The sequence below is a fragment of the Nicotiana tomentosiformis genome, chromosome 2, assembly GCF_000390325.3.
Source record: "Nicotiana tomentosiformis chromosome 2, ASM39032v3, whole genome shotgun sequence".
Lineage (NCBI taxonomy): Eukaryota > Viridiplantae > Streptophyta > Magnoliopsida > Solanales > Solanaceae > Nicotiana > Nicotiana tomentosiformis.
This window is the reverse complement of record NC_090813.1, coordinates 43,851,985-43,878,628: the sequence shown is the minus strand read 5'-3', so window position 1 is coordinate 43,878,628 and position 26,644 is coordinate 43,851,985. Positions and strand designations below refer to the sequence as shown.

General features: G+C 41.4%; 2 protein-coding genes across 2 annotated transcripts; both read left to right on the top strand.

The window, feature by feature from the left end:
- Positions 1-572: 572 nt before the first annotated feature.
- Positions 573-3,118, top strand: LOC138904699 (uncharacterized). The gene is made up of 2 exons (XM_070193207.1): positions 573-710; positions 2,834-3,118. The coding sequence occupies exons 1-2, from the start codon at positions 573-575 to the stop codon at positions 3,116-3,118; spliced, it is 423 nt and encodes a 140-aa protein (XP_070049308.1).
- A 16,704-nt stretch (positions 3,119-19,822) lies between these two features.
- Positions 19,823-20,242, top strand: LOC138904698 (uncharacterized). The gene is made up of 2 exons (XM_070193206.1): positions 19,823-20,083; positions 20,126-20,242. The coding sequence occupies exons 1-2, from the start codon at positions 19,823-19,825 to the stop codon at positions 20,240-20,242; spliced, it is 378 nt and encodes a 125-aa protein (XP_070049307.1).
- The last annotated feature ends 6,402 nt before the right edge of the window (positions 20,243-26,644 follow it).

Below are 26,644 nucleotides of genomic sequence, written 5' to 3'. Positions count from 1 at the left end.
CCGCTCAGGCTCTAGGGCACACTGTTGCCATTTATTAGACCCCAGGTGTACTACCTGCTTTCGGGGCCCAGACAATTGCAGTGGATATGCCAGAGTCTGTTGATCAGCAGAAGTGGCTGGACAGATGGAGTCGGCTTCTCCCCCCTAACTTTGGGGGTAAGCGGTCAGAGGACCCCCATGATTTCATTGACCGGTGGAAGGATAGGCTACGGAACATGGGGATATTGGAGTCTAACGGGGTGGACTTCACCACCTTTCAGCCTGAGGACAAGGCCCACATATGGTGGCAGGCTTACCTCCTTAGCAGGCTAACAGGTTCACCTCCCTTGACTTGGGATAAGTTTACACATTTGTTCTTGGAGAAATACATTCCACCTTCGGAGAGACAGGAGCTTCCGGGTCAGTTTGAGCGACTCTGTGAGGGTCATATGTTTGTGACCGACTATGAGGCAAGATTTACTAACTTGTCTCGCCATGCATCTATTATACTCCCCATAGATGCATAGAGGGTGTTGAGGTTCATTACAGGTCTGCACCCTGAGATTCAGGTTTCTATGGCCCGTGAGGCAGAGATGGGGACTCACTTTCATCAGGTTATGTATATAGCTCAAAGGATTGAGCATATTTGCAACTGCAGTGGAGAGGTTGCACCGAGGGACAAGCAGCCCGGTAGCTTGGTGGATTTAGTGGTGCCCCACCTGGTGGCAGAGGTCAGTTCATGAGGGGCCAGTCTAGCAGGCCCATGCAGTTAGCACCACCGCTTGCTCGGAGAGCTCCAGCACGACCTTATTTCAGTGCTATCCCAGAGAGTACTTACCGTCCATCGGCTATTCAGGGTTTCTCCAGTAGGTATTCAGGCCATCGGGGTCGGACTTCAAGTCAGCAGTCCACTACTCCGAGGGGTTGTTTCAAGTGCGAGGAGTTTGGCCACGTGAAGAGATTTTGTCCCATTGGCCCATGATTACCACACTATCTACCACACCACCCGTCCGCCCGGCCAGAGGTGGAGGGCAGGTGGGTAGCGCTTGCCCTAGAGGAGGAGGCCAGTTAGGTGGTGCTCCGGCTAGATTCTATGCTTTCCCTGCCAGGCTAGAGGCAGTCGCCTCCAATGCAATGATCACAGGTACTATTTCTATCTGCCGTAGGGATGCCTTGGTAATATTTGATCCAGGGTCTAAATTCCTATGTTTCTTCTCTATTTGCTACTTATCTGGATGTATCTTGCAAGTCTTTGGTTATTCATATATACATTTCCACGCCAGTGGGTGATTCTTCTAATATGGATGGGGTCTACCGGTCCTGTGTGGTGACTTTTCGAGGTTATCCTGAGCGTGGATTTGTTGTCACCGTACCATTCCATTCTTGATTGCTATGACAAGATTGTTACCTTAACAATGCCTGAGCTTCCTAAATTATAGTGGAGGGGTTCGTCTGTTGGTACTTCCAGCCGGGTTATTTCTTTCTTAAAGGCTCGACATATGGTCAAGAAGGGTTGTTTGGCCTATTTGGCCTTTGTTTGGGATACTACTACAGAGACGCCCGCGTTGGATTCAGTGGCGGTGGTACGAGAGTTTTAGGAGTTGCTTGAGAATGGGTTCATCAGACCTAGTGTGTCCTATTATTTGTGAAGAAGGGGGATGGGAGTATACGGATGTGCATTGATTACTTCCAGTTGAACAAAGTCACCAACATGAATAAGTACTTATTGGCACACATTGATGACTTGTTTGACTAGTTACAGGGTGCCAGGGTGTTCTTTAAGATCGACTTGAGATTCGGGTATCATCAGCTAAAGATTTGTGCTTCGGATGTACCGAAGACGGCTTTCCGGACCGGGTATGGGCACTATGAGTTTTTAGTGATGTCATTCGGCTTGACCAACACTCCGGTGGCATTTATGGATTTGATAAATCAGGTGTTCAGGCCTTATCTTGACTCATTTTTCATTGTCCTCATAGATGACATATTGATCTACATGCATAGTATGGGGGAGCACGAGCAGCATTTGAGGTTAGTGCCTTAGACCTTACGGGAACAGAAGTTATATGCTTAGTCCTCTAAGTGCGAGTTTTGGTTGGATTCTGTGGCTTTCTTGGGGCATGCTGTATCACATGAGGGTATTAAGGTGGGTCCCAGGAAGATCGAGGCAGTCCAGAGTTGGCCTCGTCCTACCACAGCGACCGAGATAAGGAGTTTCTTGGGGTTAGCAGGTTATTATTGTTGGTTTGTAGAGGGTTTCTTGTCTATTGTAGAGCCTTTGACTAGATTGACCCAGAAGGGTGCTTCGTTCAGATGGCCCGATGATTGCGAAATGAGCTTTCATAAGCTCCAGACCTCTTTGACTACAGCACTGGTGTTAGTGTTGCCCTCCGGTTCAGGGATGTATACCGTGTATTTCAATGCTTCACGCGTTGGCTTGGGTTGTGTATTGATGTAGGAGGGGCGAGTTATTGTATATGCTTCATGTCAACTGAAGCCCCACGAGAATAATTACCCTGTACATGATTTGGAGTTGGTCACGATAGTTAATGCTCTCTAGATCTTGAGGCATTATCTTTACGGAGTGTCCTATGAGATTTACCCCGATCATCATAGATTGTAGCATTTGTTTAAGCAAAGGGACCTTAATTTGAGATAGCCCATGTGGCTTAGGTTGCTGAAGGACTATGATATACCCATCCTTTACCATCTGGGCAAGGTGAATGTGGTTGCGGATGCCTTGAGCAGAAAGGCCGAGACTATGGGTAGTTTGGCATTCATTTCGGCGGAGAGGCCATTGGCTTTGGACATTCAGTCATTACCTAAAAGACTTGTGATGTTGGATATTTCATAGCCCAATCGAGTTCTTGCATGTGTTGTGACTCAGTATTCATTACTTGAGCGGATCAAGGCTCGTCAGTACGATGATCTGCACTTGTTGGTTCTTAGAAAGATAGTACTACAGTGCGGTGCCAATGAGGTTACTATCGGTGAGGATGGTGTACTGCGACTCCAGGGTCACCTATGTGTTTCTAATGTGGATGGCTTGAGGGAGAAAATTCTAGATGAGGCACACAGTTCTCGGTATTCTATTCATCCAGGTGCTACGAAGATGTATCATGGCATGAGGCAGCATTAATGGTGGCGGCGGATGAAGAAGGACATAGCTGAGTATGTAGCAAGATGTCTAAATTGCCAGCAGGTTAAGTATGAGCACCAGAGGTCAGGTGGCCTACTCCAGCAGATGGTTATACTAGAGTGGAAGTGGGAGCGCATTACTATAGACTTTGTATTTGGGTTGTCGCGGACGTTGAGGATGTTTGATGTCATTTGGGTCATTGTCGACAGGCTGACCAAGTCGGCACACTTTATTCCGGTGGAGACTACTTACTCTTCAAAGAGATTGGCCCAGATTTACATTCAGGATATTGTCTGATTGCATGGTGTGCCTATTTCCATCATTTCAGATATAGGCCCTCAGTTCACTTTGCATTTTTGGAGAGCAGTACAGAGCGAATTGGGTACCCGAGTAGAGCTCAGCACGGCCTTTCATCCGCAGACCGACGGGCAGTCGGAGCGGACAGTTCATATTCTAGAGGACATGCTCATGGCATGTGTTATTGACGTAGGTGCACAGTGGGATAGATTCTTGACATTGGCCGAGATTTCTTATAACAACAGTTATCAGTCCAGCATCAAGATGGCTCCATTTGAGGCCTTATATGGTCGGCGATGTCATTCGTCCATCGGATGGTTTGAGGTTGGTGAGGCTAGGTTATATGGAACGGATTTAGTAAAGGATTCCATAGAGAAGGTAAAGTTGATTCAGGGGGCGACTTCACATAGCATATTCCAGACAGAAGAGTTACACAGATTAGAAGGCACGCGATTTATCATTTATGGTGGGCGAGAAGGTTTTCTTGAAAGTCTCACTGATGAAGGGTATCATGAGGTTTGGAAAGAATGGCAAGCTGAGTCCAAGGTTTATTGGCCCATTTGAGGTGTTGAGGCGAGTTGGGGAGGTTGCTTACGAGCTTGCCTAGCCTCCCAGTCTATTGGAAGGTCATCCAGTCTTCCATGTGTCTATGCTCCGGAAGTACCATGCCGACATGTCGCATGTGTTAGATTATAGCACGGTTCAGCTAGATGAGAGTTTGGGTTATGAGGAGGAGCCAGTTGCTATTGTAGACAGGCAGGTTCGCCAGTTGAGGTCAAGAAGATTTTAACGGTAAAGGTACAATGGAGGGTTCAACTAGTCGAGGAGGGGACTTGGGAGGCAGAGGAGGACATGCAGAGCAAATATCCACAATTATTCAGCACTCCAGGTATGATTCTAGACCCGTTCGAGGACAAACATTTGTTTAAGGGGTGTAGAATGTAACAACCCGACCAGTCATTTTGCTTTCTAGATCCTCGTTCCCCTAATTAAGACTCCCATAAAGTGCTTTTACTATTTTATGAATTGCGGGGATGGTTGGTTTAGGTTTGGAATGGTTCTGGTTGGCATCGGAACACTTAGTTCCTTAATAGTGGCCTAAGATGCCCCAGTTTGACTTGAGTCAACATTTTGAGTAAACGACCTCAAAATTAGAATTTGATGGTTCCAATAGGTTCGTATGATGATTTTCGACTTACGCGTATGTTCAAATCGAGTTTCGAGTAATCCGGGAGCATTTCGGAGCCTAATGTTGAAAGTTGACGCATTGAAGGTTTTTTAGTTCTTTGAATTTGGTTTGAAGTAGGTTTGGGTGTTATCAAGGTTCGTTTGAGATTCCGAACCCGGAATAGATCCGTATAGTTATTTATGACTTGTACGCAAAATTTGGTGTCATTCCGAGTGGTCTAAGTATTATTCGACGCGTTCAGAGCTAGTTGAAAAGTTTGATGTTCATAAGTTGATTCAATTTGGTTTTGGGATGGGACTCTTAGATTCGCTATTGTTTTATATGTTCCAAGGGTTCGAACATGTCTGTATTATATTTACGGACTTGTTGGTGCAATTGGACGGGGTCCCGGGTGGCTCGGGTGAATTTCGGACCACCCAAAACTAAGTCAAAAAGAATTGTTGTTGTTGTTCTAGTTTCCTTCTTCGCGAACACGTAGAAGGAGTCGCGTTTGCGATGAAGGAAAAGGGCTGGGTTGCATTTTTTCCTACACGTTCACGAGAAGGGGAACGCAATCGCGATACCCTAAGCTACTGGCCTTCATGTCGTGCTCTGGCCTTCGCGTTTGTGTTGAGGCCGTCGCATTCACGATGAGCAGGTCAGCTAAGCCTTCGCGTTCGCGAGTTTGGTCTAGCGTTCGTGAAGAGCATTTTTTTCTAGGCATGGCATTTTGCATTGACGATCACGAGAGCCCTATCGCGATCTCGAAGAAGGAATCATTGGGCAGTGGCTTGATTTAAAGACGGGACTTAGGCTTATTTTTCCCATTTCTCACTTGTGTGGTCCGAATTTGGAGCTTCTTGGAGAGGGATTTTCATAAATCATTGTAAGGTGAGTAATTTATACCTGATGTAAGTTAAATACATAGATTATGGGTAGATTTTTACGGGTAAAATGTGAAAATATTAGTAGTTGCTGAAAAAACTAGTTTTTGATATAAAAAGAAAATGGGATTAGACCACGAAAATTATTATGGAATTGAGTAAAAATTATATATTTGTATTTGTGAGGTTATGGGTAACATTTATTTGCAAAAGATTTCGGAATCCGGACTCGTGGGCTCGGGGATTAATTTTGGGAACCTTCCAAATTGGGTGGTGAATTACTCTAGTGGTTAAATTATGAACTCTTGATCACTTATTGATTAGTTCATACGACTTTTGATTAGCATCGGATTGCTCGGCTTTTTTTGGGGAGCTCTAGTGAGGTTAAAGAGGCAGTTAGTGGACTTGAAAGTGAGGTAAGTCTCTTACCTAACCTTATAAGAGGGAACTTATCCCCTTAAGTGTATTAATTGTTGTGTGCTACTTGTTGTGGGGAGCTACGTACGCACGAGGTAACGAGAGTCCGTACGTACCTATATGCATGATATTTCCGGGTAGACTTAGATTCACAACATGCCTTTAATTGTGCTATTTGTAACTATCCTATGTATTAATTTTCTTGATTATGACTGAGATTGAGGATTTGAATAGAGATACCGACTTAGCCTCTTACTTTGGAAAAATTGGGAAATATTTGATAAATTATGGATCCTTGTCTTCTTTACTCGCATGTGCTTCCACGAGCGCGGTAAATTTGTCTACTCTTATCGAGTCATTCGCCTCGGCATTCTAATAAATTACTCTTATGGAATCGAATCGTTCACCTCGGCAGTGTAATAAATTACTCTTATGGAATCGGGACGATTGCCTCAGCAGTATAATAAACTACTCTTACGGGATCGGGTCATTCGCCTCGGCAGTACTGAGTACCATTATTCTTATGGGATCGGGCCGTTCGCCTCGGCAGCTTCGTGCTTAATATTTGAGACTGAATTTGTTTTGATAACAGTTGAGTTAGCGCCTTCAAGGCATGTTATGACATGTTTAGTGATTTGATATAGGCTCATGTGTTGAATTACTGTAATTACTTTTTATTGCTCCGTTGCTACTTGTTGTACACTCACCATGTTTACGTTATGTATTTTTATTACTGTTTGACCAGTAGTGAGTGTCAAGTCGACCCTTCGTCGCTACTTCTTCGAGGTTAGACTAGATACTTATTAGGTACGCATTATTTTTCATACTCATGCAACACTTCAGCACTGAATCTGCAGGTATTGAGACAGGTACTACCAATGGTCATACGGGCGTGTAGCCGCACTTCTACGGAGACTTAGTGGTGAGTTGCTTGCCTTGATTCGATCTGCAGCACCGGAGTCTCCCTCTACCTTGTTTATTATTTCTGTCTATTACTGTTCAGACAATAGTTGTATTAGTTTGTATATTCTCTAGATTGCTCATGCACTTGTGGTACCGGATTTGGGGGGATTTTAGCATTTATGTACTGTTGTACTTATCATTACTATAATTACAGATGATGTATTTCTCACGCTGGTATTTTGTTGAGAAAAGAGTGTACGGTTGCATGAGATCTTACTTATTTCGTTCTTTTAAAAAAAGATAACTTTTGTTTTAAAAGCTAAAAAGGGGTAATTAAATAGGTTCACTTGTGGGCTTGCCTAACAGCGGCGTTAGGTGCCATCGCGGCCTATCACGGCTTTCAGGTCGTGACATACATATATGTATATAATATTTAATTGATTTAACATCACAAATTGTAATATTTTATACACACATACACACACACACATAAATATATATATATATATATATATATATATATATATATATATATATATATATGTGTGTGTGTGTGTGTGTGTGTGTGTGTGTGTATGTGTGTGTATGTTTGTGTATATATAGATCTACATATATATGTGTGTGTATATATATATAAAATATTACAATTTAGGATGTCAAATATATGTAAATTAGAGATAACAATAATCTATAAACGTTTGACCATGTTTGACCACTAATTTCGACCAATATCGGTCAGAAACTTCATCAAATGTTTTTGAAAAATTATACTTATGAAAAAATAAAACAGAACCTGGGCGGGAAAAAATTAATTCAGTATTCCGCCCGATATCGGTAGGAAATGAGGAGTTTATTTTATTTTAACATGTTTTCGTACATAATAAGCAAGTTTGACCAGCTTTTGGTCAAATATTGACCATATTCGGACCGAGTTCGGTCAAAAATGTAAAATGTGTCAGATGATACTGTATTTCGATATTATGGTACAACAGTTACCGACCGATAGTGGTCGGTATTGTATGGGCCAAAAATTAACATAGTTATGTTTAGACCATATCAGCATTAAGAGGGCTTTTGAGAGATTCCACATGTCATCAGTATGACTTCAAGAATAGGTGAATTCAAGATCGAAGTGATCTAACGAGAGATGAAGGGTTAGGTCGAGGAATCAACAGAGATCAAGATCGAGGACGAGCACTCTTCTTAAATGGAGTAGTAACGGCTAGTATTAGATAAGACTTTAAAGAGAATATTCATGTGAATATTCTCTGAATCTATACTATTACGGTTTTGTGGCATATGTCCCCTTATAAATAGAAAGAAACATAGTGATGGGGACATTGAACACTCATTTGTAAGACAACATATTGACATTCTCTGAGGATTCTTGCTTTATTATACACATACAAAATATACATTTTTCTTGAGATTCTGGTCTAACTTTTCTGCCACGATCCAAGGAGAACCCAAATTCAAAGGCTCATCAATCATTCATCATTATCAAAAGGAATACCAAAGAATCTCAAGCTTTTCGGGTGACTCGCATGCTTTTATTTACTTAAATGCCATTGATTGCTATTTATTGTTATTTAATGCCATTTCCTTCATTTTTGGATCATTTAATATAACCATATTGCCACCATTTATTGCTACTTAGATAATACTCATGTTATCTTGCCTCAAAATCGGTTGAGACATCTTTTAGATATTAACATTCGCTAAGATTAAATTCACTTTATTAGTAAATTTAACTGTTTAAACCTATATCTGAATTTTGGGTCGAACAGTTTGGCGCAGACTGTGGGGATTTCTTAGCTAATCTTTTAGTTTCCATTAGATCTACAACTCACGTTATTTGCTAACCTAACAAGCCACAAAGTTTTTCTCCTTTCTGCACGTATAGAAATTTCCATGGAAGATAATCAAGGAAACGAAACTAGGGCAACGGGTGACGTCCCCAGTAATTTCACGAATGCTATCAATGAGAGCTACGAAACACTAGGCGACGATGTAACACCCACTGCCTCCCCCAGGTGCGAGAGATGGCCTCCCCCTCATTGTAGCTCAACCAAACCAAATGGGAAACGGGCTTCCACGTCTAAAGGAGAAAGGATGCCTCCTGTCATAAAAAAGCTCCTCGAAGCATGGCTAACCGATACCCTAGTAAATGTGTTCAACAAGCAAGCTCCATGCACGACTACAGAAACCACGAGATCCAAGAAAGCTGAAATGAGAGTAAACGACATCTTCGCCATCAAGCAATCCCTAGTAGAGGGACTGAGGAACTTCCTCGCCCGGTTCAATAGGGTAAGGATGAACTTACCAAATATGTCTGAAGGGATGGCAGTCGCAGCCTTTCATAACGGGTTGAGTAGAGAGGGTTCAAGAGCGACCAAAATGCTACTGAGCCGATTGATGAAGTACCATTTAACCACTTGGGATCAAATCCATAATGCTTATTGTGCCGAATTCCGAGCAGATGATAACGACCTCAACGAACCAACCCAGCGACTCATCTTGGTGCAAACCGAGTCCAGGAAAGAACAAAGAGAAAACATGAGAAGGGGTCATCCAATCTCACGGCCAAATAGGGAGCAACATAAGCTTTGTGTCAGCCCCACTCCCCCCCCCCCCCCATTCCTTTCACTATGATGATGGCCCATCTAGGCCGAAGATGAGGACTCACAGGAACGAGAAAGGCATTCCCTCTTTGTTATCTGCTCACAATTTTTGTATTTTGCCTACAAAAATAGTCTACGCTCTAGAGAAACTCAGAACGAAGGTAAAGTGAACGTCAAAGATGAAGTATGATAAGTACCAGGAAATTCGACACTCTTTGTGAATTACTAGGAACGCAGACATAAAACAGAAGATTGTATCTCCCTAAGGCAAGAGGTAGTGAACATCTTGCAGCAAGGGCACCTCAAATAGATGCTGAGAGGCAAAGGAAGAAGCACCTTCGCCAGGGGTCGAGAATGTCAAGACCCACCGAAGCCGCCCTCACCAGCTCGTACCATCAATATGATTATTGGTGGAAACAACGACGCCTCCATCAACGGCATCAAGTTCATTACCACCCACAAGCTCAAAATATCAATCACCAATGAACGGTATGACGTACTTGAAGAAAGCATCATCTTCGACGAGTCAGATGCCGACGGTTTGACTTTCCCTTACAATGATTCTCTAGTCATTACTTTATGAATTTTATATATTGATGTTAAACGTATCATGGTAGATAATGGGAGTGGAGCGTGCAGCATCCATCCCCGAGTCCTCACCCAGATGAGACTCGAGGACAAGATAGTGCCACGCTACATCAACTAACCAGTTTTAACAATGCAGTTGAATGAATAACAGGAGAAATTACAATCCCCGTCCTTGCTGGTGGTATAACTCTAGAGACAACGTTCCACATCATGGACCAAGACACCACGTACAACGCCATAGTAGGATGACTATGGATACATCCTATGAGAGTCATCCCCCCTATCTTATACCAAGTGATCAAGTTCCCAACACCTTGGGGAATATTCAGCATACGAGGGGAATAGTGCACGTCCTGGGAATGCTACCGCATCGCCATGGATAGCATGAAAACTCAACAAAAAAAAAGGATAAGGAAAAGCATAGAAATCAGCAGGGTCGAGGTTGCCACAAAAAGGAGCAAGGGACGTTATTATAGACCACGAAACGATCGAAGCCATAGAATCAACTATAGAGGACCTCGACCCCAATCAATTAGACCACTGTGACCCCAGCAAAAAGGCATACATCGGATGCAAACTTCGAGATCTATGTAAATTTAGTCAATTCTTAATAACTAACACAGATTTATTCACTTTCAGCCATGCAGCTATGCCAGGTATCCCCAAAGTGATCGCCATACACAAATTGAACATCGACCATTTCCATCCCCTAGTAAGGCAGATCCGATGAAAGTTCAACCCCACCATCAACGATGTCATCCACGAGGAAGTAGAGAAGCTATTAGCAAACGGCTCCATCAGGGAATCGAAGTACCCAAAAGGATAGCCAACGCGGTAATGGTCCAAAAGAAAAATGGGAAATGGAAGATGTGTGTGTACTTCACAGACCTAAGCAAAGCATGCCCGAAAGATTCATTCTCATTGCCACTTATCGAACAACTCATTAACGCGACAGATGGGCATGAGCTGCTAAGTTTCTTAGACGCGTACTTGGATTATAACCAAATACTCATGGAAGAAGAGGGCCAAGAGAAAACCATGTTCATCACTCACCGGGGAACATATTGCTACAGAGTCATGCCTTTTGGATTGAAGAACGCAGGGGCCACCTATCAAATGTTGGTCACAAAAATATTCAAAGATCAACTTGGCAAGACCATGGATGTATATATCGATGACATGCGAATCAAATCCATGAGGGAAGATGACCATATCAACCACTTGAAGGAAGCTTTCGACATACTAAGACAGTATGGGATGAAACTAAAGCCCAAAAAGTACACGTTCGACGTAGCCTCGGGAAAGATTTTTGGGTTTCCTAGTATCACAGCGAGGAATTGAAGTCAACCCAAATCAAATCAAGGTCATTGAAGGGATGCCTAAACAACTGACTACTAAGAAGCAAGTCCAAAGATTGACTGATCGAATCGCCACCCTATCGAGATTTATCTCGTGGTCATCTGATAGATGTCATAGAATTTTTGGCGTACTCAACAAAGATAACGGCCTCGAATGTATACCGGAGTTTGTGCAGGAACTGCGAGAACTGAAGGAGTATCTATCATCATGACCTTTACTCTCAAAGAATGAACTCGAGATACACCTACTCGTATATATCGCCGTCTCCGAAGTAGCACTGAGGCAGTCCTGGTTCGAGAATTCAAAGGCACATAATCTCCTTTAATCTCGTATTTTAGTCGCTTATTGCACTCTAATTCACTGCACTTTACTTGGGTTGATCTTTAATTGATATTGTTTTGCAGTTATTGTGTGTTTTATGCCTTGCAAGAGTGATTCCGAGCTATGTAGATGTTACGGAATGAATTTGAGTGATTTGGAGCTTTGAAGTCTGAGAAAGCGCAAGGGATTAAACCGGGATCGTGTTCGGGGGTCGAGGACCAAGTCTGGGCGTCAAAACGCAAGAAACATCCGTACTCTGAGAAATCCTCACTGCCACGGCGCGTGGGGCGCCACGGCTGTGCAATTCTCCGTTCCCTATTAGAACTAGCTCTCTGGATTTCCCCACTAATGCCCTGCATGGCGCGTCGCCCCAAGCGGCGCGCCTGTGCAATTGTTACAGAGTGAAAATCCAATTTTGGCTAGGAGAAGGTGATTTCGTCTGGGCCCGACCCTACTTGGTATAAATACATGGAAAACATTATTTTCTGAAATTTTGACACATATTCGACCTAAGGAGGATAAGGAGGAGTTGGAAGAACAAAAGCACAAGGATTTCATCATTCCTTCCTCACTCAAGACCCGAGTTTGGATCGAATTTATGTTTTTCTATACTTTAACTTTATTTGTGATGAATTGCTTCATATCTATGGAGTAGTTCTCTTTAGTGTTTGATGGATTTGGTTTATTGATGATTGTTTGTGGATTATAACTCTAATTTTATGTATTGAAGCATTTTTGGATGATTTAACTATTGCATCTATATTTATTTGTTCGTGTAATCGAGAGAGGCATAACTTGTAATATCTTTGCATTATATTATTGGTTGAGTTCATTAATTCTTCTAAGTAATTGAACGAGGCTAGTTGAATCATTGCTTAAACCTAGTTAGGAGAATAATCGAAAGAGATTTTTCTAATGACCAATCCACTGCGCATTCGTGCATATCTTCATGTGCTTAAATTGGTTCATCTCGTGAGGTTAAGACTTAATCGAGAGAGGAGTTTTAGCTGAACGTTTGAACTAATAATTGAGTGAATTTGAAAGACTCACTTGAACATTAGAAGTGAATTATCTAGAGTTAGATCCCAAATAATTATCTTACACCTATCCTATCAATCCCTATTTTCTCCCACCGATAACTTCCTTGCTTATCCTTGTTTCAATTGTCATTAGTCAATAGCTTTAGATCTTAGTTAATTTTAGTTAAAAATCATATAAATCTCAATTGTTGATCATCTTGGATAGCAATCAAGCTAGAAACTATGAGAATACTATTTAAATCCAATCCTTGTGGATTGGATATTATACTATACTATGAGCCTCGTTTGGACATAAAATTTGATGGAAGATTTTTCCAAAAAAAAATCACTTTTTTTCGAAATCAGCATTTGTTTATAAAATTTTCAATTTTCACTTGAAGATGCATTTTGAAAATTTTCGAAAATTTAAAAAACTGCAAAAAGCTATTTTTCAAAATTTTCACTCAAATCACTCACAAAACTTCAAAAATAACCCAAACTGAAATTTATGTCCAAACACAACTCTAAATTTCAAATACCATTTTCACTTGAAAAACTTTTTTTACCATTTTTTCGAATTTTATAATTCTTATGTCCAAACGCCTACTATATTTGATTAGCGAGCATAATTTAAGTGGTGTTTTGCGCTCGTCAAATTTTGGTGTCGTTGTCGGGGATTGGAAATCAATAGTGTTCAAAGTATTTTTTGGCGCTAATTCGGGAATTAGTTTTTCTTTTCATTGCTTCTTTTTATTTCTTATTTTATTTTCTTTGTTAGTTAACTTCTTTTCAAGATCTGTTTTTGTAGTACCTGACAAGTTGAAGAAGATATTTTTGATATGGAACTATAATTGTTGTTAAAGATGGAGTACAACCAGCCTAGGAAAATGGTTGAAGAGTTGGCAGTTGAACATTATCAGCAGTATGCTATGTGTTTTAAATGCGGTGAAAATCATCTATTGGTGGACTGTCAAGCAGGTATGTATTCTTTCTATGGTTCGTATTTTGAACAGTCTCACTTTATTTCCAGTCCGTAAAGGTATGAGGACTTATATGGGCACAATCATAACACAGGTTGGGATGAATATCCTTATTATAACTGGAATGAAAGGGAAGTGAGACAACCACCTCAGGAGGAGAATGGTAGTTTAGAAGCGCTTATGTATAGGTTCATGAATAGTGTTGAAGAAAGGTTTATGAAAAATGATGAAGCCATTAAGTACCTAACAACACAAGTGAGTCGAATAGTAAGTATACTTGCAGAAAGCTCAGGGCATTGTAATAGGGAATATATTGAGGAGATATCCTACGAGAATGAGCCTACCCAAGAGTATGAGCGTCTACAACGGGAGATCTCCACGATAGAAGTGGACTCTGATTCAACTAAGATGATCAAAAATAAGGTTGTGGTTGAATGTGAAGCAACAGGAGAAGAGTTCAAACCCTCATCTAGCTTTCCATAGTTGCAACCTTTAGCAGAAGAGAATGAGAAACAAATGGTCTCGGACATACCAGAGGAATATTCACTTGACTTTCTTCTTTATTTTCTTATTCTAACCTTGATCATGTGGATTTTATTTTTGGGGATTTACAGGAATATATATGGTTTGATCCTGTGAAAGAATGCAGAAACAAGTTAAGGATCATCATGAACGAGCAATTCACCACTCAAGATGAGAACAAGAAAGAAATAAAAGAGCAGGTATTACAGGTATCCTCAGAAGAATTGTTCTTAATGAGCTCCATAAAGAATCCCAAGGAGCGGAAGCGAGGAATGAATTCAGAATTAAGGGTGGAGTTCATAAGTTCTCGGAAAAGAAGAAAAATTCAAGGAAGTTTCTGTTACCTTATGCTTTTTAATTGTGTGCAATGGGGACATGCGATAACTTAAAGTGTGGGATGGAGGATATGTTGTATGTATGTATATTATTTCCCTGTTTCCTTAGTTTTAGTAGTTAGAGATTGAAAACAAATATATAAAAATTTTAAAATTTTTAATTTTTACCGACGATGGATATCATCGACTAGTTTCTTGAGGGATTAAAGTCGAAAGAAAAAGACAAAAAGATTTTCTTTTGTTAGGTAGTGTAATAATTTCTCCTTGATTTTTCTTTGTGCCGCGGTTCTTTTCCAAGGGTTTTGTTTGAACCGGCTGTAGTTAGTTTTTATTTTTATTAGTGGTAGGAAACCTTATGATGTGATTTGAATTGAAAGGCAATATCTCTTAACTTTATTATACCTTAAGAATAGAGTAAGTGTTTTAGTTGTGACGCTTAGGCTCAGTTTTTGACTCTTGTATAAGTACCTTAAATTGTTTGATCTTGACTTTGCTTAACTGCTTTGACTGGAGTATTTTGATAGTCCAATCTTGAGCGAGTTATGTGCCATGTGTGTGAGAGGTCTTGTATTATTTTGTACATTGTATTTGATGTCTATAACTTGCCTCGTGTGTGTGCAAAGCGAAATAGTAGTTTTGTTCAGTCTTGGAAGTGATATAGGCATTTCTTTGTTGAGCCAGTTATATGCTTTTGCCCACCTAATTGTTATGTATCTTAGTTAACCCCTCTAAGCATGTAATCTTGTTTCGTTGGCAATCACATTACGAGCCTTACCCAATTATTTGAATTGACCATCTATTTGAACCTTGTACCTCTCGTGAGCACTTGAATTTGTTATTAACTTTTAAAAGCTGAAGTGTGGGGTGCTTGGTTTGGCTTTTGAGTGGAACTATTGAAATAAGGGGAAAGGTGCAATGTTTTGAAAAAGAAAGAGCCACTTGAATTGAAAAAGAAAGAAATAATAAGTGTATGATTGTGAAAAATGCCTCTAGATAGTGGTAACTTCATTTAATTGTGCTTAAAGAAATAGGGAGTTAATGTATATTGATGTGAAGGTGGAGTTTTGGTTTGACATAAGTGTGGGGTTTTGAACAATGAAATGTATGTATAAAAGTGCTCAGAGAGGTATAGTCACTCTCTTATCTAAATTTATCCTACCCATTCCGCAGCCTACATTATAACCAATTAAAGTCCTATTTGATCCTTGACTGAATGAGCTCAATTAGTATAGCAGTACACTATGGTCAAGCCTATGGTACATCTTTTGTGGCATATGAATGTTATTTCTGAGAGTGAGTGAATCCATTCTATTTTGAGTTCCTAATTGTACTTAAATTTTATTTTGTGCGGAACTACTCTCTATTGTGATATGAGGGCACTTGATTCATGAAGGAAAGGTAATGCTTGACCTCTATGTTAGAGTAAGTGAGCGGGTTATAAATAATGCGTGGTGATTTTGAGTCAATTCTTGAGGCGAGGATGTTACGTTATTGTGCTTAATCTATTTTAAATATTCTTGGTGTGATGAGTTATGAGAGTTGTTTAAAACGGTCGTGCCTATGTGAAGTGTAGTTTGATTGCTCGAGGATGAGCAATGGTTTAAGTGTGGCATGTTGATGGTAGGCTATAATCTCGTATTTTAGTCACTTATTTCACTCTAATTCACTGCACTTTACTTTGGTTGAGCTTTAATTGATAGTGACTTGCACTTATTGTGTGTTTTATGCCTTGCAGGAGTGATTCTGAGCTATGTAGATGTTACAGAATGAATTCGAGTGATTTGGAGCTTTGAAGTATGAGTACAACCCCAAGGGATTAAGTCGGGATCGTGTCGGGTGTCGAGGACCAAGTCTGGACGTCAAAATGCAAGAAAATTCTATACTCTGAAAAATCCTCACTGTCGCGGCTGTGCAATTCTCTACTGCCTATCAGAACTAGCTCTCTGGATTTCCCCACTAATGCCCCGCATGGCGCATCGCCCCATGTGGTGCGCCTGTGCAAGTTTACAGAGTGAAAATCCAATTTCGGCTATGAGAAGGTAATTTCATCTGGGCCCGACCCTACTTGGTATAAATACATGGAAAATGCCGTTTTCTGGACTTTTGACACATATTCGACTTAAGGAGGCTAAGGAGGAGTTGGAAGAACACAAGCACAAGGATTTCATCATTCCTTCCTCACTCAAGACCCGAGTTAGGATCGAATTTTTGTTTTCCTATACTTTAACTTTATTTGTGATGAATTGTGCCATATCTATGGAGTAGTTCTCTTTAGCGTTTGATAGATTTGGTGTATTGATGATCGTTTATGGATTATAACTCTAGGTTTATGTATTGAAGCGTTTTGGATGATTTAACTGTTGCATCTATATTCACTTGTTCAGGTAATCGAGAGAGGTATAATTTGTGATATCTTTGCCTTATATTGTTGGTTGAGTTCATTAATTCTTCTAAATAATCGAAAGAGGCTAGTTGAATCATTGATTAAACCTAGTTAGGAGAATAATCTAAAGAGATTTTACTAAAGACTAATCCACTATGCATTCGTGCATATCTTCACGTGCTTAAATTGGTTAGTCTCATGAAGTTAAGACCTAATCGAGAGAGGAGTTTTAGCTGAACAATTGAACTAATAATTGAGTGTATTCGAAAGACTCACTTAAACATTAGAAGTGAATTATCTAGAGTTAGATCCCCAATAATTATCTTACACATATCCTATCAATCCCTGTTTTAGCCTCATCAGCAAGTAAACGAGAACAGCTTCTCTCACTTTAGTCTCTCTCTCTCTGCGCAATTGCCATATCGGCGATTCAAAACCTTGCAATTCGGATACCCAAAGGATCCAGTTCAAGCTCAGTTGGTGCATCTTCGGGATTTCTTTGAATTGTTCATAATCTTGCAAATACCCACTACCAAGTTCTTCTGATTTTTGAGACCCCCCTCCCCTGCTGCTCACCGATAACTACTTCATCTTCAGTCCTTCACTGTAACTCGAAGTTGGGCGAAATTATCTCGAAGATTATGGACACCTGAATTTTCTTTTACCTTTGGTTCTTGTTCAACATCAAAGAATCAAAAAAGACTGCCATTTTCTTCGTCATCTTGAAGAAGACAAGAATCACTCTGCGATTGGATTACACTCCTCCTTGCTACTAGGGTTGTCAATGGATATTCAAAAACTGACTAAATCGACCGAACCTATTTTCAGGTTTCTTTTTAAGAAACCGGAGGTTTTTATATAAATCTATAATCGCACCGATAATTAGGGTAGGTTTTTTATTTTATAAAAATAAACCGAAAAAATACCGAACCGTACCAAATAAATTTTATATGTGAAAAATATATTTATCTAGTAAGTTTAAAAATAATAATGCATTAAATTTTTCTTTGGGCCTTGGAATTATGCAAACTATTACAAGCCAACAAATAATTAAACTCAAAATACTAATTCCTAAAACCTATTATGCTACATCTACTTAAACTAAGTTATTTCAAGTATCTTTATTAGCAAGACACAAAGTATTCTAGCGATAATGAGTAGCAAACTATAATTTATTGAATATGTTTCCTTTTATATAATTTAGATTTATCTTTTTGAATATTTAATCTTCTATATACTTTATTATTGAGTCTCAGCTTGGTTAATATATTTCCACTCATGTGATTTATATTTTTTTTGCATTTGCTTGGTTTCTTTTACATTGTTGTAGAATAGTTGATGGATCTATACTATAGACATCTTTTATTTTTTTTAATTCATCAATCTTTAAATAGTAAAAATGTCTAGAGAGTTTTGCTAAGTCCTATAAAAGAACGTATGTTATTGCATTCTACTTCCACTGATGAATTTTACATGTTATTTAAAAAAATACTGAAAATTAACCGAACCGTACCGATACCGATTAGAAACCGACATGATTGGGACGGTTTCGAAAAGTCTAATTTTGGTTATACATAATAGAATAACGAAAAAATTGGTATGGTATCAATTTTATAAATTAACCGGACGAACCGAACCATTGACACCCCTACTTGCTGTAATCCAAGTTCTATTGTTCCTCTCTTGTCTTGATATTTTAATAGTTTGATATTTTAGCGTAATTGTATCCCATTGCCTGCCTATTTTGTTCTTGAATCTTTAGTTAGTATTTGCTCTAGCATTGTCAATTTAATTGCATTAGTGATAGCTTTGCCTACTTGTTTATATTGTTATCTACCTGTTTATATCTTTATTCTTAATCTTTATTTCATATATCCTTGGGATCTTTAGTTGTAGATTATATCCCCCTTTAGCTCTTGTATTGTATTTCTTCACTTATTTTGTTATCTGTTAGTTGTAGACTATAATTCCTTTAGTCCCCTTGTTTTATTTCTTCACCTGTTTGTCTGACCTTCAGTTGTAGATTATAGTTCCCGTTAGTTCTTTTATTTTATTTCTTCACCCGTTTTGCGACCTTTAGTGGTAGATTATTTTTCAGTAATTCATTTTATTTTTGTCCCTTGTTTTCGGGATAGATCTTGCGTATGGTAAGGTCTTGTCCTCGGAGGTGCCAGCGCGAGGGAGGGGGTGCGGGGGGTAAGGAGGTAAGAGGGCTAAGGGAGATACTAGGCTTAGAGTGGGGTCTTGGAACATAAGAACTTTGATTGGAAAATCTGTAGAGTTAGCGAAGATTCTCGAAAAAAGGAAAATTAATATAGCTTGTGTACATGAGACTAGGTGGGTAGGAGATAAGGCACGTGATGTGGGCAATTTCAAACTTTGGTATTATGGGAGGGTGGGGGCAGGAATGGGGTAGGTATCTTGGTTGATAAGGACCTTCGTGAACTAGTGATTGACTATTAAACTAGTTGTTGGAGGTTTTACTTTGAACATAATCAGTGCGTACACACCCCAAGCAGGCTTCGATGAGAAAGTCAAGAGGCGTTTCTGGGAGAATTTGGATGAGATGGTACGTGGTATCCCATATACCGAGAAGCTTTTCATATGAGGAGATTTCAACAGCCATATTGGAGCGTCGTCTGGGGGTATGATAATGTGCATAGTGGCTTCGGTTTTGGAGATAGAAACGAATGAGGAATGTCTTTGCTGGACTTTGCTAGAGCATTTGATTTGGTGATAGCAAACTTGCGTTTCCCAAAGAAGAGGGAGCACTTGGTCACCTTTCGGAGTTCGGTGGCCGAGACTTAGATTGATTATTTACTCTGCAGGAAGTCCGATAGAGGTCTTTGCACTGATTGCAAAGTCATCCCGAGTGAGAACCTCTCGACCCTCCATAGGCTCGTAGTCATGGACCTTGAGATCACGAGGAAGAGGAGGAAGAGGGTGATGTATATCCAACGTAGGATCAAGTGGAGATCCTTGACGGAAGCTAAAGCCCAGGAGTTGGGGGCCAAGATGGTGACTATGGGGGCTTGGAGAAGTAGTGGGGACGCAAGCGCTATGTGGACCACGACTGCGCAATGCATTAGGGAAGCTGCGAGAGAAGTATTAGGGGTCTCAAAGGGTTACTCTGGTGGTCACAAAGGAGACTGGTGGTGGAATGGAGAGGTGAAATGAAAAGTGGAAACCAAGAAAGCAGTGTATCTGAAGCTAGTGGAAAGTGTAGATGAGGAGGAGAAGAGGGCGAATAGGGAGCATTATAAATTGGCTAAGAAAGAGGCAAAGTTAGCAGTTACAGCGGCCAAGACTGCAGTTTTTAGTCGTTAGTATGAGGAACTCGAGGGCCGATGTGGGGATAAGAGGTTGTTCAGGTTAGCCAAGGCGCAAGAAAGGAAGGTGCGGGACTTGGACCAAGTGAAGTGCATCAAGGACGAAAAAGGTAGAGTTTTGTTGGATGAGGGGCTTATCCGTCGGAGATAGCAGACCTACTTCCATAGTCTCTTGAATGAGGAGGGGGACAGGAACATTGTCCTGGGTGATTTGGAACTCTCCGGGAGTCGTTGTGACTTTGGGTATTATAGGCGGATTAGAGTTGATAAAGTTGAGGGGGATATGCGTAAGATGAGCAAGGGTAAAGCGACCGGGCCAGATGAATTCCCGGTGGAGTTTTGGAAGAGTGCAGGCAAGGCAGGCTTGGAGTGGCTCAATAGGTTATTTAATGTCATTTTTAGAACAAAGAAGATACTTGAAAAGTGGAGGCGAAGCACGATGGTTCATGTATACAAGAACAAGGGTGATATCTAAAATTGCAATAACTATCGGGGTATCAAACTGCTTAGCCATACTATGAAAGTCTGGGAGAAAGTGGTAGAGCTAAGGGTAAGGAGGAGTGTGTCTATTTCTGAGAACCAGTTTGGGTTTATCCCGGGGCGTTCGACTACAGAAGCCATCCATCTTGTTAGGATATTGATGGAGCAGTATAGGGAGAGAAAGAAGGACTTGCATATGATGTTCATCGACTTGGAAAAGGCGTACGATAAAGTTCTGAGGGAGGTTTTGTGAAGATGTTTGGAGGCTAGAGGTGTACATGTTGCCTATGTTAGGTTGATTAAGGACATATATAATGGAGTAAAGACCCGAGTAAGGATGGTGGGTGGGGACTCGGACCATTTTACGGTGATGATGGGGTTGAATCAGGGGTCGGCACTCAGCCCTTTTTTGTTTGCTCTGGTGATGGACGTACTGATATGCCACATCCAAGGGGAGGTGTCGTGGTGCATGCTATTTGCAGATGATATTGTATTGATTGACAAGACACGAGATGGTGTGAATGCGCAATTAGAGGTATGGAAACAGACCCTGGAATCTAAAGGTTTCAAGTTGAGCAGGACCAAGATAGAATACTTTGAGTGTAAGTTCAGTGGCGAGACTCAAGGAGGGGAAAGGGAGGTGAGGCTGGACTCGCAGGTCATCATTAGGAGAGGGATTTTTAAGTACCTTGGGTCTATTATTCAGGGGGATGGGGAGATTGATGAAGCTGTCACACGTTGCATTGGGGCGGGATAGATGAAATGGAGACTCGCTTCTAGTGTTTTGTATGATAAGAAGGTGCCACCGAAACTTAAGGGTAAGTTTTACAAAGTGGTAGTCAGACCAACAATGTTGTATGGGGCTGAGTGTTGGCCAGTCAAGATCGCTCATGTCCAGAAGATAAAGGTAGCAGAGATGAGGATGTTGAGATGGATGTACAAGCACATCAGGTTATATAGGATAAAAAATGAGGTTATTTGCGACAAGGTGGGTGTGGCCCCTATTGAGGACAAGATGCGAGAAGCGCGACTTAGGTGGTTTGGTCATGTGAGGAGGAGGAGCACAGACGCCCCAGTGAGGAGGTGTGAGAGGTTGATATTGGAGGGCCTACGGAGAGGTATAGGTAGGCCAAAGAAGAGGTAGGGAGATGTGATTAGGCAAGACATGGAGCAGCTTCAGCTGACCGAGGACATGACCCTTGATAGAAAGGTATGGAGGTCGAGGATTAGGGTAGTAAAGTAGGTAGTCTAGAGTGTTCATAACAGTAGTATTGGCATGCAATCTCACTTTCTGTTGATAGTAGCTTTTTATGACTAACTGTTGTTTCTTTCATTGTTGATCACCTTACTATCTGGTTGTTTTTATTCTGCTTTTATATGGCTTCTTGGTACTGTCCCTTCTTGTCTATATTTTCATTAATGTGGTGCTTATGCTTTCCTAAGTCGAAGGTTTATTGGAAACAGCCTCTCTATCCTCACAAGGTAGGGGTAAGGTCTGCGTACACACTACCCTCCCCAGACCCCACGATGTGGGATATTACTGCTATGTTGTTGTTGTTGTTGTATATCCTATCAATCCTTATTTTCTCCCACTGATAACTTCCTTGCTTATCCTTGTTTCAATTGTCATTAGTCAATAACTTTAGATCTTAGTTAATTTTAGTTATAAATCATATAAATCTCAATTGTTGATCATCTTGGATAGCAATCATGCTAGAAACTACGAGAATAATGTTTAAAGCCAAACCTTGTGGATACAATATTATACTATACTATATTTGATTAGCGAGCATAATTTAAGTGGTGTTTTGCACTCGTCACCACCTTATCTCGGTTGTTACCACTTTTCCATTAAGAACAATTTTACATAAACCCGAGCTGTCAGGGAGACTGGCCAAATAGGCCATCGAGCTAAGTGAGCACGGCATCACATACCAGCCTCGAACAACGATAAAGTCACAAGTTCTCGCCGACTTTGTCGTAGACTTTAGCGCAAATGTAATGTCAGAGGTCGAGAAGGAAGTCGCTCAAGCTTCTCTTCAAACACAAGACCTCTGGGTCCTGTACACCGACGGCGTATCCAATGCTTTTGGATTGGGAATCGTACAAGAGGTCCCTACCGGCGAAGTAATTTGATAATCCATAAGGTGTCCGGATATGACTAACAACAAGGACGAGTATGAGGCCGTTATTGTAGGGCAAAGCGGCTGAGACTCCATTGTGATTCTCAACTCATGGTCAACCAAGTTATAGGGACTTACCAAATCAAAGAACAAAGGTTGTAAAAATATCAAGCGGAGATATATAAGTTGCTGCCCAAATTTGACGAATGCTAGCTTGACATGATCCCATGAGCTCAGAACGTTGAAGCAGATCGCCTTGCCAAATTGGTCGCCGCCACCAGAAACATCACGACCGGGGATAAAAGTGTAGTCCATCTCCTCAACTCGTCACTAGACAAAATAAAGGTAAAATCTGCAAGTTTAACTTGGGACTAGTGCAATTGTATTATTACCTACTTGTAGGATGGCACCTCCCAAACGACAAAAAGGAAGTTAAAAATCTAACAATGCAAGCGGCCAGATATAGCCTCCTTAATAACGACTTGTACAAAAGAACATATGGCGGTCCTCTTGAAAAATGTTTAGGTCTGAATCAAACCCATCGCATTCTCGAGAAAGTACATAAAGACCACTGCGGTGCTCATTCTGGTGCTCGAGCACTCGTCAGGTGTCTCATACGGGTCGGTTACTACTGACCCGCCATGAAGAAAAATGCCTCAAAATTTGTGAAGAAATGCGAGCAATGTCAGAAATACGCCCCAATAATTCACCAAGCGGGCAAATACATTCATTCTGTCACCTCTCTATGGCCATTTATCAAGTGAGGAATAGACATTGTGGGTCCACTCTCGCTGGGGTGAGGTAACATATGATTTCTTTTAGTTTTAGCTGACTATTTCTCTAAATAGGTGGAAGTAGGAGCGTTCGCCCCAGTGCGCGAACAAGAGGTAATCGCCATCATATGGAAAATATCATATGTCGATTCAGCTTACCCAAGGAGATAAGTTGCGACAATAGGCCCCAATTCACGGGAAAGACAGCCACTGAATTCTTCAAGAAGTGGCACATTAAGAGGATACTTTCAACAACTTACCACCCAGCAGGCAACGGGCAGGCTGAATCCTCCAATAAGTCCATATTAAACAACATGAAGAAGAAACTTGAAGAAACCAAGGGACTGTGGCCAGAAATACTCTCAGAAGTATTGTGGGCACATAGAACCACACCGAAGACGAGCATAGGAGCGACGCCCTATTCACTGGTCTACGAAATAGAAGCAATTATATCGGTCAAGGTTAGAGAACCTAGCCTGAGGTACTTCCATGATATCGGCACCAGCAATGATGAGAGTAGTGGATAAGAGCTCGATGAGGTCAACGAACTAAGAGATATGGAATACATAAGGATGGTCGCCCAAAAACAACAGGCAGAACATTACTACAAGAAGAAGTCAAAGGTCCGACCGCTTAAGATCGGGGACTACGTACTCAAATCCAAAACCCATGCAAATAGAGATCCACGAGAAGGCAAATTGGGAACAAACTGGGGCAGGCTATACCAAATAACAGGCAAAACAAACAAAGGTTCATTCCAACTAGAGATAATGGAAGGGAAACAACTACCAAACAATTGGAATATCAGCCACCTCAAATACTTCAACTTCTAGAAAATAAGAAGTGCCCCCCAAGGCGTACTCTTTTTTCCCTCACTTGAGTTTTGTCCCACTAGGGTTTTCTCAAGGAGGTTTGTAACAAGGCTACGAGAGGGACATTTCGAGTTGAAGTATACGAAGAACGAACGATTTTCTTTTTTCATTACCCAACTCCTCAAGATTCTCCAAGTCGATCAATAAAAGGACTAGAAGAAATGCCTATCGTCCCTCAGCCATGACTAAATGAAAGGTAAAGTTTGATCAAGCTTGAAAAACACCTATCTGCCCTCGGCCAAATCTCAACTAAGAGACATACTCTAACTATATAAACAAAGGGTCGATATGGCCCATGGATATTCAGCTACTAAGGCTACGGTCAGTTAGAAGATGACGGCAATAAAAAGAATAAAGAATCAATACATGCAAACACAAAAGCAAAACATATAAGTACAGAAACAAATCGCAGCAAATGAAAAAGGTACGTATAAAACAAAGATCAACCTTGATATTCATACTTGAAGAGTTTTTACAAAGGCGCTCAAAGACGCCAATAAAAGTACAAAAAAAAGAGTTAAAACAAAACTATTGGCCATCTTCATCACTGCCCTTAACACCCTTGCCATCTCGGACTTCAATGTCATCACCACCCCAACCTTCAACACCATCGCCGCCTCAGACTTCAACGCCCTTGCCATCTCTATCTTGACCATAGGCAGAATCATACCAAGAACCAACCACGAGTCGATCCACACCCTCGTCCTCGTCCTCGTCCTCATCCTCGTCCTCGTCCTCGTCCTCGTCCTTGTCCTCATCCCCCTCAGAACTAGGGCGGGGCGTAGAAGGATCATATCCACAAGCAAGCCAAGCCTCGCGAGCCTTGACCCGAGCATCCTCAAGGGCCACCTCAAAAATAGAGCATGCTGCGTGCAGGTCATAGAACACATCCAGTCGGGCTTCAGCATGAATCCACTCTTCATATAGCTCGAGAGGGACGTTGGGGAAATCAGAAACATTAGACGAAAAATATCGCGCGAGCAGTTAGGCTTTCTCAGCTTCTAGAGCAGTAACTCGATCATACAGCTCGGAAATTTCCTTGTCCAGCTCCCCGATTCTTTCCTCGATCCGGTCCTCCTTAGCCCTCACCGTCGACTGATCATTTTTCCGCTCAGCACAAAGGGTTTTGTTCGCCATCTCAAGGATGTCAACCTTCCTCCGAGCATCCAACCAAGAGAATTCCGCCTTCTCGATCTCCTCCTTCTTATCGGCAATCTCACCCTTGAGAGCCTCCACCTGGAACTAGCACTCTTCAAGCTGGCCTCGCAGTTGGACCACTTAAGCTTGAAGGTCGCTACATTGGGCCTCCACGCCTATGCTGAGCTAAAGCTCCTCTTCTTTGCTCCTCAAAGTCCCTCGAGGATGCTGCACTTTTCTACAACCTCCATCAGCTCTTCGTTCCTCTTCTTCAAGTCTTCCCTCAGGGCCCGCACATCACCGCCCTCACGAAGCCAACTTTGGAGATCCCCATATTTACCGCGATACTCGGTATACTTCCCCTTCAGCTTCGCAAAAATCTCTTTGCGCTTTTTCTCCCTCCGAGCACTCTCAATTTCCAGAATAACCATCTACAAATCAAAGAAAAGAGGTTAGAACTTAAAATAAGCTAAGGCATTAGGAAAAAGACGGACAGCAGTCGTACTTACCCTGAGAGTGAGGCCAGTGATACTCTTCGATAGAGTAATGTCAGTTATCTTCTTGAGGGTCTCACCCTAGACGCTTGAACAAAGAGGACCGAGGGCAGAGACTACCTCCTCGGTGTTCACAATCAAATCACGATCCATTGGGATCGTGATGCTCTTTGAACCTCCCTCCAGTCTCACCTCGAGCTGGGTGAGCCCCTCATCGATTATTTTTAGATCGTCCAAATAAATATCAGAGCCCCAATCGTCACCATCCTCGGCAATAGTTTTCTCTTTGTCACCGGTGGGCAAAGTGGCATACATTGCTGCCCGAGAGGATGAAACCTCCTCTTACCTCGGAAGTGTGTGGCCGTCATCAAGTGCCCCCTCCTCGACTGTTTCCCCCTCGAAATATAAGGGCATACCCGCATTGACTTCTACGGGTCACGAAGCCTCAAGGCTTGGCCCAATATCAACGCTAACACAAATTGTCGTCATCTCACGCAACGTGAAACCTTCTTCCACGGCGT